Consider the following 12,668-nt stretch of genomic DNA (forward strand, 5'->3'; position numbering starts at 1 on the left):
CACTGAGCTCTTTCAGGGTGTTGGTTCGGCACACACTCTCGTTCGTTCATTCAGCAGAAGACTCTGGCGTCACCGAAGACCCAGAAGTGAGCCCCCGAGGCCCCGCTCTCCAGAAGCTGCGGGCACTGTGTCCGCGGCGTGGGAGGTCTCCGGACCTGGGGTGTGAATCCAGCACAGCCCCCGAGGGTGGGGTGTGGTTTGGGGTGAGGTCACCAAGAGCAGCTGCGTGGGGCGGGGGGGGGAGGAACGCGGGGACGATTCTAACGGATGTGAAAGGACTCTCCCTCTGCCCCACAGCCAAGCACACTCTGCAGGTGACCAGAAATCTACTTACAGAAGCCCCAGTGCTTAGGCCACCTATGTGGAGAGCTGAGTCACTGGGGAAGACCCTGATGCTGGCAAAGATTGAAGGCGGGAGGAGAAGGGGACGACGGAGGACGAGATGGCTGGATGGCATCACCAGCTCGATGGGCATGAGTTTGAGTAAAGTCCGGGAGTTGGTGATGGACAGGGAGGCCTGGCGTGCTGCGGTCCATCGCAGAGTCAGACACGACTGAGCGACTCAACAACAACTACTCACAAAAGAACTAAGAGGGGAGCACATTTTCGTTCATCCAGACCATGAACTTCAACAACAACACACTGATGAGGAACAGCCTCAAAAGAAGCCAGCCTGTGTGCACAGCTCCCACTTAGAGATTCGAGAAGGACACACACATCTGTGTGCACCAGAATGTGTCTAGAAGGAGACACCAAAAATTATAGAATGTTATAACACGTGACTTGCGTCTCTCTTATAACTACCTCTAAAAGCTCATGTTGACATTCAAAGGGACGTTTAAGTAAAACAGAAAAGCAGCCCCAGGAAAGTGAAGGTTGTGGCCGAGGACGCCGGGCCAGGTTTGGGACGGTCCAGGAGACCCCTGGGGGTCCTCCCGCAGGCGTCACCCCCGGGGACTGGATGTATGGTTCCTCCAGGGCCCGCCTCCCCGCCCCCCCTGCCGGCAGCCCTCAGTTCAGTCCCACTAGGGTGCTGTCGACCAGAGTCCCCCCAGACCCTGGCCACAGGCTGAGGGCTTGGGCCCACGAGACACCCCCACTTCAGCCCCCGATCACATACCCCAGTCGTCACCGGTGCTCGCGAACAGCCAGTGAGAACTGGGGTCCCGGCCCCTCGGGTTTGGTAATCTGTTAGCACAGCCCCTAGAACTCAGGACACTCTCTCTTTGGTATTTGTATTGAAAGGATGTGATGAAGGGTGAGCTGATGAGCAGGAACCCGGGGTTGGGGGAGATCCCAGGTGCGCCCACCACCCCAGCACCTGCTCCGTTTCACAGACCCGGATGGTCCGACCCTGGGGAGCGGCCTTGCAAGGACTCATTCCCTCGTTCCCTGGCCTCCACCCTTCTTGGGAGGCTGGGGGTGGGGCCGAAAGGCCTAGCGTGTAATCAGAGCCTGGACCTGGTGACCAGCCCTGCCAGGAGCCCCCACCGCCCAGGGAACTGAAGCCCATTTAGGAGCTCGGTGTCAAAGACCGGGTCAAAGAGCAAACGGCAGCAGGAAGGAGGAGGTGGCGGGATCCACCTACCCGTGCCTCCCCAGTCCCCAGGGCCCCGCCCCCACCCCCAGGTCCCAGGCCAGTGGGTGCTCCCGGGAGGCGCGGGCAGCAGACCCCCTGGGCCCTGGGGGCCCAAGGTCCAGGTGATGGCGCCCACCCGTGACCTCGAGCCTCAGGGACCCTCGGTCAGTGGAGACCAGAGGCCGACGCCCCCAGGGCAGCCGGGAGGAGTAAGGCGGGTGCGATGGAGGCTGGCACGGGGGTGCCTGGCCCACAGCCACCCTCACTGGGAGCCCCCAGGGCCGGGGTGGCAGGTAGCAGCTGGTGGGAAGAGCCCTCCCAAACCTCCCAGAGGCTGAGCAGTCCTGCGGGGCAGGGGGGCCCAGCCTCTCACCTGCTCCTCAGCGGGGCTGAGGCCGGGGGTCCTGACTGGGGCGTGGGGCACCCCGGCCCGCCGGCCCCGGTTCTCCGGAAGGGGCCGCAGGGGCAGGCCGGAGCACAGCTCCTGGAGGCTGCACATGGCTGGCGGAGGCTGGGGCGGAGGCCCGCTGTGTGTGGGGGCCGCGGAGAGACCGGGTATCCTGTCCGGCGGGGCGGGGCCCTCGGGCCCACCCCCTCCGGCCCTCTCTGGGCCCCAGGCCAGGGCGAGGGTCGGGGTCAGGGCAGCGCTGACCGGGGGGCAGGGTCCTGGGCGAGGCAGGCTTCGAGCCGGGGATGCCAGGGCAGAGTCCGCGTGTCCCCTCTGCGGGGTGCTGGCCTGCGGGGAGTTTTCTGGGACTCAGCATGGGGAGAGGGGGGCTCTGGGTTGGGTCTGCTCCATGGTCTCGGGGGGAGGCCTCATCATCAGGGGCGATGTATGCAAATGATGGGGGCCCGTGACACTGACTGGGGTACTGAGTGTGGCCGCCTCACTTCCCTCCTTCCCGCCCAGTGAGTGACACGTTGGCCGGAGCCCACCCAGTGGCAGTAATGCCCCCACGGAGGTGCAGGCCTCCCCGGCTCTCAGGAGACCCTGTCGTCACCTCTGGGGGAGGGGGTGCCCGTTAGCTCCCCCCAGCTCCGGATGGGGCCCAGGGCCACTCACAGAGCTGGGAAGAGGCGCCCTAGAGCCCCAGCAGCCCCAGGTAGGGGGTGGACAACCGCCCTGGGCGTGGACCCAGCTCGGCTGCCGGCCAGCCCACGGCCTTGGGCGCCGTCCCAATGCACACACAAGCGTGTGAGCGCCCACGCCTGGTGCGTATGCAAGAGCCTGACGCGTCCCACTGTTTGCACCCGGGGACAGCGGCGTCAGCTGGACGCCCTGCCCCCGCGGCCAGCCTGCGGGGTTCAGTGTCCATCATGTGGGGGTGCAGACCGAGCTCTGCGGGGTGCGGGGCCCGCCCACGGCCACACAGCTAGTCCTGGTGGGGCCGCCGCTGGCCTCGACGTTGATCCAGAAGGACTCTGGGGCTTTCGCACTGTGCTCCACAGACAAACCAAGTAAAACTGCGGGAGTGACGAGGCGCCAAGCAAGGCCGGCAGGCCCCCAGCGTGCCTCCCGGGCCTGAGCCCGGCCCTGACCCTGGACATGGCCCGTCCTCTTCGGCATCGAGTGCCCGCGCTGGATTCTCCCCCAGGCCCACGCCTGTCTGGGCCAGCCTCTCTTCCTCGCCCCTGGCGACCAGCACCGCGAGCCCAGCCCTGCCCGCCTGGCACCGTCACCCAGGCCACGCTGGGCCCCCGTCTCTGCCAGGCAAGACCTCGCACCCGGGGCCATCAGCCCCTCCCTGCGTCCCTTCCTCCCTGCTTCCACTCTCCTGCCCGGGGGTCTTCTCTGCACACCCTGACCACTGATCCGTCCACTTTCAACACAGGGCCCGCACCCCGAGACCACCCCCTCCTGACCATGCACAGCCTCCCTCCAGGCCCCACCCCCTCCCTGCCCCCCGTGGTCCACCAGGAGCCCCAGCGTGGCCACGACAGGCTGGGAGCGGGGACGCCCTGTCTGCCTCTCCGGCTTCTCCCTTTGGGGTCTCCTCGACAGCTGTCTGCTGCGGGACTCATCTCAGCACCTGGCACCTCCCTACGCACCCCTGTCGTCTTCACAGCCCCTGACCAGCTGCGATGGTTGTGCCCACTCGCTCCTTCTCCCGTGCCCACCCCAGCCCTGGGCATGTGGGCCCTCCCACCCCAAGACCCAATGCAGTCCTGGGGGCCTCTTGGACGTTCCTGGACTGGGATGGGCTGAGATGTTGTTCTAAATGTGGCCACCAGGTGGCAGCACAGGGCCCAGGACTCCTGCCTGAGGGTGCCTGCGGCTGGGACTGCAGAGAACCCAGATCCTCAAGCAGGTGGTAGGGGAGGTTCAGAACCAGTTGGGCGAGTGGATGACCCCGAATCTGGGTCCCAGGCCCAGAGCAGCAGCAGCCCTGCCTTCAGGTTATTCTGGGGTGAGTTGGACGCTCCCCAAGGCCTTCTGTCCCGGGCGTCCGGAAAGTCACAATACAGAGCTCCTGGTTTGTCCTGGGCGGCTTCCTGCCCTCTGCTCTTTGAGACCTAGGATAGAATTTGGAGCCCTATCTTTAAGACAGCAGAACCGTTATTTACTTGATACTGTCCCCTAAGTAACGGGAAGAAATTTTTATGTCACCACCTTAACAGAAGCCAGCGCCACCTGCCAGACACTAACAGTAATAATACACTGATCTCCAGTGTACTTCGCCGGCACTGGCTGAGTGCCATGCTGAACGTCTCCTGGGTCTCATTCGGTTCCCACCACACGGTGAAGTGTGTCCTACTGCAAGCCCACTTCGTGGGGGAACTGGGCGCAGAGGGGTCAGGCAGCTCTCCTGACCACACACAGCAGCTAAGCAGAAGCCGGCAGGGCTGGAAGCAGTTGAGATGCACCCCTTTCCCACACACTCACGCTGCTCAGGGTTGGTTCACGCACACACACCCAGATCTGCACACGCAGTGGGCAGCTGGACCCTGGGGTCTGGAGTGTCTCCCAGCCCCCTGGGGCACTGCGCGAGTGCACTTTCAAGGTGGGATTCACTCTCACCAGCCTGCACTCAGGAGTCCTCAGTGAGTTCTGAGTGTTCCCTTGGGGTCTGCAACAGTTGTGGGGAGGAGGCAAAGAACAGGAGTCCTGACGTCCAGAGGCGGAAGGAGACCCCCGTCTCAGCACATCCCCCCCTCCTCCCATCTGGCTGCCACCTGCAAGGCAGGACCTGGAGACCCCCATGGAGAGCAAGGCTAAAGGGTGGGCTCCGGTGAGGGAGAGGCACCCTTGGCCTGATTCTGGGGCTGGGGGAGTCAGCGGGGATCTCGTACAGGCGGCTTCACGCAGCAAAAGAGCAAAGGGGGCACCGGGTGCCCCGACCCGCTGTGATGAGGGTGCTCGGCGTCGGCGGAGGACGGCGCCCGGGCCAGCGGGCGGAAGCGGGCGAAACCGCGACGGCGACAGGGCTTCTCCGCCGGTCTCCACCCTTCGCGCCCTGGGCGGCTGCTCACTGCCCCGCTGGACGGGGTAGGGGCCGGGCAGACTGGACGAGTCCACCCCCCACCTCCGCCCCGGCTCGCCTCCAGACAGCAAAGCCCTTGCACCGCCGCGCCTCGGGGTGGAGTGGTGTACACGCCGCCGGGACGGTCCCGGGTCCGGATCCAAGTGCGGCCCTGGGGCGCGGATTCCGGACGGCCCTGGGTTTCGGGTTCGGTCTGAGCACGAGCCCGTGGGCGGGTCCAGGGGCGGGACGGAGGTCGTGCCCCGGGTCCCACTCCAGCGCGGGCCCCACTGGGCCCGGCCGAGCGCGGCGCGCTCCGGGCGAGCATGGCGAGCCCCTGCTGGCGGCGGCGCGCGCTGGCGGCCGCGTGTCTGGGTTCCGTGCTCCTGCTCTTGGGCGCCGCGCTCCGCGCCCTGCGCCCGGGTGAGTGCCTGCCGGGGGTGGGGTACCCGACCAGGTGGGGGCACCTGCGGTCTCTTCCCGGGCTAGGGCACGGGGGAGGCGCGGGGAGGGGGCGCTCAGAAAGACTCAAAGCTGCGCCCGCGTCCCGGGTCCCCGCAAGGGCTTGCGATGCGGTCTCCCAAGGCCGGGAGGGGGACGGTCCGGGCCTCCCAGCCTCTGTCCAGGGACCAGGTGAGCGGTGGGCCGAGGAGGGCATTAGGCCACCCGGGTCTTTGCCTCCTTTGCCTCGCCCCACTTCGCGCCTGGAAGCTCCCCCCTCCCCAGTGTCCACAGCCGCGGGTGGGTGGCGGCCTGACGCTCCGGTCCAGGTGGGTCCCTCCGCGCACCACACTTTGCACCAGGAAGGACTCGGTCTGGAGCACCCTCCTCAGGGTCCGGTGTGGGAAACAGGCAGCCCGTGGTGCCAGCCGTGCGGAGTGTCTGCTCCAGCATGTGCTGCAACTTGACTCACTCCAGAGGCCTAGGGGCCGTGGGCCGCTGACCTGCTGGCTGCACAGGCCCCGGAGGTCTGGAGGTGCCCAGGCAGAGGCCTGTCCTGACTTTGCCTTTCCCGGCTGTGGGTGTGTGTGTGACAGTGTGTGTGCATGATTGCATGTGTGCACGTGTGTGTGTGCATATGAGGAGCGGTGGAGGCCAGGAAGGAAGGTAGGTTGAGGTCCACTCATGAGTGGCCTTGAGTGGCAGGCTAGGAATTGGGGTGCTCTCCGCATGGCCCGGAAGGGGCTATCAGTCTTTAATACTACCAAGTCACTAGAAAAGACCCTGATGCTGGGAAAGATTGAAGGTGGGAGGAGAAGGGGACAACAGAGGCTGAGATGGTTGGATGGCATCACTGACTCAATGGACATGAGTTTGAGCAAACTCTGGGAGATGGTGAAGGACAGGGAAGCCTGGCGTGCTACAGTCCATGGGGTCGCAAAGGGTTGGACATGACTGAGCGACTGAACAGCAACCCAGATGCCAGGCGAGGTCCAGGGGTTACAGGAAAACAAGACGGTCCCCTCCTCACTGAGCCGACTTCCCCTGGGGCATTCAGACACCCGCCGCACGAATTGAATGGTCTCAGCAGTAACGAGTGCCATGAAGAAACTAACAGCGGTCTGGCCACTGGAGACGCCCCCTTTCTGGAGGGATGTTTGAGTTGAGATCCTAACGAGAAGTGTGGGCCCCACAGAGGTGAGGTTTCTGGAGAAGCAGCCCGGGCAGAGGGCGCCGGTGTTCACAGAGCGGCAGGACAGCGAGGGGCGGGGAGCCGGGGCAGGCCCTGGAGGGAACGGGACTCGCTGGCGGCCAGCAGGAGGCTGTAGCCTGGGCTCTGCCAGCACCCGGTGTCCGAGGCGGGAGTGAAGCCTGTGACCGTCCCGGGCAGAGCGATCCACCCAATCAGGGCTCCGTGCCGGGGGCTGTGGAGCTCAGGGTGGAGAGGTCACAACTCTTCCAAGGGAAAAAGGCAGGATCGATTTTTCCTTCTGAAGGGCTTGACCCCTGGAGGGCCTGCAGGTCAGCAAGGGGAGCTGACCCGGCCAGGCCGTGCTGCTCGGCCAGTCTGCTCTTGCGACACTGGCCTGGCTAGAACTTATTAACCAGAAAACTATGTGGTAACCTCTGCTCCCTGGGCTGGGGGTCGCCCAGCACAGCGTCCTGCAGGGCCAGTCCCAAGGAGCCCAGTGCGGCTGCGCCGGGCCTGTCCTTAGGGTGGGCTTGTTTTTGGCTTCCCATGGGGCACGCTGCCCCCCTGCCCGTGGTGCTGTGAGGGCAGGCAGGGTGGTGTGCGGGCACAGTGGCTCCAGGAGGCCTCGGCAGCTAAGGACGCACTCTCACCGGGGCCTGGCGTCAAGCCTGCTCCTGGCCCCTTACTTGCTGGGAGGCCTCAGCATGTTTCTTTGCCTCTTTGAGCTTCAGTTTTCCCATCTGTCAAATGGGATAACGGTAGTTCCGACCCCTGGGGGCATGGTGTCAGTGAGCAGAGCAGGGGTGCTGTGCGCTCCTGCCTGCTCCCGGGTCTCCCGGCCACTCCTGTGCTGCCCGGGACATGCCAGCCCACGTGCAGCAGGCCGGGGCTGGCCCACTGGGCACCCCCAGATTGAGGGCAGCGCCCTCCTTCGGCCTGCCGCCCCTTCACACCCAGCTGGTTTGCTCTGAGCTACTCCAGACCGCTTTCCCCGTGTGTCTTTCCCCTTCTCCCAGCCTCCATCCCTGCCGCCGGGAAGCTCTGTCTCTGACACCACTCAGTTCCTCCCCGCTCCCTCCTTCTCTCTCTCCCTCTCACTAACCTCCTGCTATTTTTGTTTCCTTTGTCAAAGCAGAACCCGCTTGTGGTTTTGCCCAAGTGGCTGCCCTGGGCTGGCTGAGGACACAGGCGGGGGACTGGGGCAAGGGGGGAGGAGGCGGCAGGAAGCTCCATGGGGCCCTTTGGGGACCGCCCTACCCTCAGAGCCCCCGCCTCCAGCTGTGGGGGGGGTAGGGGGGGCTGGACCCAGGGACCTTTCATCCTCCTCCACACTGGCCTGCCCGCCCGCTGGACCAGGGTTCTGCTCCTGCGCTGACGGGGTGGAGCTGGGCAGGGGCGGCCCAGCCCCGTCATCACTGCCTCTGGCTATTCTGGGGCCTCTCCCCTTCCACCCACTGGCTCTCAGGGGCTGGTGTGGGACCTGCTTTCCCTCAGGCTTCGGTCTGGCTGGGAAAGAAGAGGCTCCACCCAAGGGCTGTGCTTCCAATAGGCTGGGTTCCTCTGAGTCGTGGGCCTGGGGTAGAGGCGGCCTGGTTTGTTGCTCTGCCTGCCCCTCCGGGGGACACAAGCCTTTCCCCGTCCCCCCTCCGGGCCTCCACCCCCACTGGAAAGAGGTGAGGCAGAGCCCTCCTCCCAGGGCTGTGGGAGGTGCCTGGCTAGCGTGGGGCCACCAGGTCCTGGGGCCTCCCTGCCAGCGGGCAGCCAGAGGAGGGCAGCTCGTCTTGCGGGTCACTGATGATCCTGAGGACACAGGCAGGCCCTGTGGGCCTCACCCCTCCAAAAGCCTTGGTCACAGCTGAGCCCGGCCCTTATTCTGGGGACACTGGAGTGGGCAGGGGCCCTTGGGCTGCCAGAGGTGCGGCAGGGAGCCGGGTGCACACGGAGGGGTCTGCAGGCCGAGCAAGGCCAGTCTGCCAGTCACTGACTTGTTCCTTTAACCAAGTCCCCCAGGCAGTGCTCAGCGGTGCTCAGGGGGCTCCTAGGCCTCAGCAGCCTGGACTGTCAGCATGCAGACCACGGGCCCCACCCGGGGGCCAGAACCTCTGGACGTGGGCCAGGCCCCGGGCACGCTCAAGCTTGGGAACCGCTGCCTGTGGTCAGTTGGCCAACACAGCAGTTCACCAACTGTTCAAGTTTGCTTGTTTGCCAAAGATTGGTCTTAAGGAAAATGCTTGAATCCTGGAAGCATTTTAAGACTCCTCAGTTTGTTGAAAGCCAAGGATCATTGAAAACTTCCTTTTCTTATGAATTTATTATTTTCTAACGTGATCCTGAATTATTAAAGATATTCTTGTGAATATTCCATATTCTTACAAATTCAATACATTCTTGACAGCCATTAAATACATTTAAATTTGCACACCTCGGTCACATAAAATGTTCTTAGCTATATTATTTTTATGAAAGTCAAACTCTTAGTCGCTCAGTCATGTCCGAGTCTTTGTGACCCCATGGATGTAGCCCTCCAAGCTCCTCTGTCCGTGAGATTCTCCAGGCGAGAATACTGGAGTGGGTTGCCATTCATTGTCCAGGGGATCTTCCCGATCCAACGATCAAACCTGGATCTCCTCAACTGTAGATTCTTTACCATCTGAGACACCGGGGAAGGCCTATTTCTATAAGGCCCAGTACTCACATCACCTCTTTCATTTCCATTTTTTTGTAATTTGAGTCTTCATTCTTTTTTTCTTGATCAGTCTAACCAAAGACTTGACAATTTGGGTGGTATACTTAAAGGTATTACAACTTGTTAGATTTTATTGGTAACTGTAATCATATCTAAGACGAATATGAGACTGTGGCTGTTTGGGGAAGAGCGTCAGTACACTTGGACGCTTGCCAGTGAAACCTGAGAGTACCGGGAGGTGGGGCAACCCCAGCAGGAGACGGAGAAGCCCCTGCAGGCGTCCCCAGCGGCCACCTGACCTGCTCACCTGTGCTGCCACCAGAAAGCCGGCAGCTTGGCGGTGCGACCCCAGCTGCTGCCTGCCCCCAGGGCCGGGAGAGGCTGGCCCGGCCTCCCCACTGGGCCCTCACCCTCAGGCTGCATGGACGTGGCTGGCAGAGGTGGGGTGTGAGATGGAGGCAGGTGGGGCTGGGTGGTCAGGGCCTTCCTAGAGGGCAGTGGTTTCCCCTTTTCCCATTGTTTGCTCCCGCCCAAGCCCCTGAAGCTCTGGAGGGCAAGTTCCCTGCCCTGGTGACAGGGACTCGGTCTATCAGTGACCCCCGAGGCAGGCGGGACATGGGGGTACCGAGACCCAGGGGTGGATGCAGTGTGCCCAGGCGAGCTGGCCAAGCCCCTAGGGCCACGGGCAGTCTGGTGCCGCGGCGAACACCTCTCCCTCGCCCCCAGCGTTCGAGAGCAACGCTGTGGGCACAAGCTGGCTTGGCGGGAAGAGGAGAAGCCCCTTGCAGACGCTCTACGACCTGGACCAGGTAGGCAGACCCCCCTCCCCCTGCTTCCTCCAGCCACAATGGCCAGAGCCCGTGTGGACCTGCTGCCTGGGGGCTGTGGCCGCCTCGAGCTCTGGCCAGGGAGCGAAGTCCAGGTTGTGACGGGGCAAACGCTAGGGGCAGGTGGAGAGACCTGGGGGCGTCCAGCCGCCCATCTGCCCACCCAGCCCTCCAGGTGTGGACTATGCCCGGCTCTGTGCTGCAGCGTTCCGCGTGGGGGACATAATGAGCAGCGGGCTGTGTGCCACCCACAGCAGGAGGGACACAAAGGGAAGCCCCAGGCTCAGTGCTTCTGGGACAGGGAGATGGGCCAGGCGTGCCACCCTCCACCCCCGAGCCTGAGGGTCCACATGCTGTTCCCAGTGTGTGCCGACTGAGAGCACAGGCCCAGCTCACACACGCCTCTGAAGGTGCCCTCAGCTCTACTGAGCACCTGCCAGGTACAGGCCCTGCTCCAAGCCAGGGAGCGAAGGCAGGAGCCTCACCTGAACCTCTGCCCTTGTGGTGCTGATGGGAAGGGCCTGGTGTAGGTGGAGACCCCTCCCTGGGCAGGGGAGCGGTGACTGGGGGGCGGCAGTGAGGACCTGCTCGCGATCAGTCGCATCCTCCCCGCCCCTCAGCCGGGCTCCCTCTGTGGCCCTGTCCCCGCAGGGCCCGCGCTCCGCCCTGGCCGAGGTGCATCGGCAGCGGCGAGAGCTGCTGCACCGCGCCTGCAGCCGCCACACCCGGCGGCAGCGCCTGCTGCGGCCCGAGGACCTGCGGCACGTGCTGGTGGACGACGCGCGCGGCCTGCTCTACTGCTACGTGCCCAAGGTGGCCTGCACCAACTGGAAGCGGGTGCTGCTGGCGCTGAACGGCCGCGGCTCCGGCGACCCGCGCGCCATCCCCGCGCCCGACGCGCACGCGCCCGGCCGCCTGCCCTCGCTGGCCGACTTCAGCCCGGCCGAGGTCAACCGGCGTCTGCGCACCTACCTGGCCTTCCTCTTCGTGCGCGAGCCCTTCGAGCGCCTGGCCTCGGCCTACCGCAACAAGCTGCAGCGGCCCTGGGGCGCCGCCTTCCAGCGCCGCTTCGGCACCGACATCGTGCGGCGCCTGCGGCCGCACCCAAGCCCAGACGCGCTGGCCCGCGGCCACGACGTGCGCTTCGCCGAGTTCCTGGCCTACCTCCTGGACCCGCGCACGCGCCGCGATGGACCCCTCAACGAGCACTGGGAGCGCGCGCACGCGCTCTGCCACCCGTGCCGCCTGCGCTACGACGTGGTGGGCAAGTTCGAGACGCTGGCTGAGGACGCGGCCTTCGTGCTGGGCCTCGCGGGCGCGCCCGGCCTGCGCTTCCCGGAGCCACCGCCGGGGGCCCGGGCCGCCGCCCGCGACCGGGCCGAGCGCCTCTTCCGCGACATCAGCCCCTTCTACCAGCGGCGCCTCTTCGGCCTCTACAAGATGGACTTCCTGCTCTTCAACTACTCCGTCCCCTCCTACCTGCGGCTGCGCTAGCCCGCGGCCCAGGGTGCGCGCCGAGACGGCCCCGGGCTCGCCCCTCCTGGGCGGACGGCGTCCTGGCGCAGCCCGCCTCGCCTCCGGGGGCTGGACCCCTGGGTGCCTGACGCCGGCCTCGTCGAAGCACGCTGGCTGGCGGGCGCGTCCCGAGGACCCTGGAGGACGGAACAATAGGCTTTTAGGCTGCGAGGGTCTGTCCTGAGCCTAAACGTGGCACAAGACTAGAATGCTGGCTCTGCGCTGGCCTCCACCCCCAGGGGCCCGCCCATCTCACCTGCCCTGGTCACTGCAGCCCGGCCACGGAGAGACGCCTACCCCCGCACCCCACCCCGACCAGACCCAGGGCCGGACCGGCCTTGTCTCTGCCTCAGTGGGCGGTGACCTGCCACCTGGGCACCCTGAGGACCCCACCACACGGTGCGCCCCGGGGCAGAGGCGGCGGGGGCGGGGGGGGGGGGGGGGGGGCTGTTCTGGCTCCTTCTTGGCCTCAGTCCAGCCAGATGCTGGGTGGTCCACCGTTAACAGAGCTGAGTAGGCAATATAGGAGCAGAGTAGACAGGACCGTGGTGAGCCGGGGAGCTCACCTGTTTGAAATAAATGCGTTTTGTTACTTTGTGAAATATGGGTTTGTGTCTCCCTTTGCCATTTGTTCTGGGGTCTGAGGTGGTCTGGTCTTGAGCCTGGATCACCTTCCCAGCAGGGCACAGGTGTCAGAGGTTGTGTGCGGACCGGGAGAAGGAGCGCAGACACCCTGGGGGGTTGCCACCTTATGGCTCCAGGGGGGCAGTGATACTGGGGAAAACCCGTCCTTTTACTCTGCCTGGGCCAAGCACTAAAGCCACACCAGCTCAGCCAAGCCCTGTGCCTGGGGCCGCTGCCGCCCTGGTGTGCGTGCTTTTCTACCCAAGTTTTGACAGGCGTGTACACGTGCAGCACACAGGCGTGCACCCCACAGGCGTGCACCCCTACGTACACACGCGCGCAC

At 64.8% G+C, this 12,668-nt stretch overlaps 2 protein-coding genes across 5 annotated transcripts in view; one reads left to right on the forward strand and one right to left on the reverse strand.

Annotated features, from left to right (window-relative positions):
* The window catches only part of UROC1 (urocanate hydratase 1), a 27,435-nt gene extending 25,314 nt beyond the window's left edge, over window positions 1-2,121 (reverse strand). For 2 of the 4 annotated variants that reach the window (XM_027523467.1, XM_027523468.1), the window contains exon 1: window positions 1,953-2,121. In XM_027523467.1, the coding sequence (XP_027379268.1) occupies window positions 1,953-2,078 (126 nt within the window). In that variant the 5' untranslated portion in view covers window positions 2,079-2,121. The remainder of the gene's footprint in view (window positions 1-1,952) is intronic. The other 2 variants (XM_027523466.1, XM_027523465.1) reach the window with 1 other exon arrangement.
* Window positions 497-12,305, forward strand: CHST13 (carbohydrate sulfotransferase 13). Its single transcript, XM_027523471.1, has 4 exons — window positions 497-1,743; window positions 3,029-5,463; window positions 10,086-10,168; window positions 10,838-12,305. The coding sequence occupies exons 2-4, from the start codon at window positions 5,367-5,369 to the stop codon at window positions 11,678-11,680; spliced, it is 1,023 nt and encodes a 340-aa protein (XP_027379272.1). The 5' UTR covers window positions 497-1,743; window positions 3,029-5,366; the 3' UTR covers window positions 11,681-12,305.
* The last annotated feature ends 363 nt before the right edge of the window (window positions 12,306-12,668 follow it).

Source organism: Bos indicus x Bos taurus, chromosome 22, assembly GCF_003369695.1.
Source record: "Bos indicus x Bos taurus breed Angus x Brahman F1 hybrid chromosome 22, Bos_hybrid_MaternalHap_v2.0, whole genome shotgun sequence".
Lineage (NCBI taxonomy): Eukaryota > Metazoa > Chordata > Mammalia > Artiodactyla > Bovidae > Bos > Bos indicus x Bos taurus.

Bases quoted from the DNA above. Each gene is read 5' to 3' on its own strand.
- CHST13 (XM_027523471.1), top strand. From the start codon at position 5,367: ATGGCGAGCCCCTGCTGGCGGCGGCGCGCGCTGGCGGCCGCGTGTCTG. The intron at 5,464-10,085 runs GTGAGTGCCTGC...CCTCGCCCCCAG, and splicing joins GCTCCGCGCCCTGCGCCCGG to CGTTCGAGAGCAACGCTGTG. The intron at 10,169-10,837 runs GTAGGCAGACCC...CTGTCCCCGCAG, and splicing joins CGCTCTACGACCTGGACCAG to GGCCCGCGCTCCGCCCTGGC.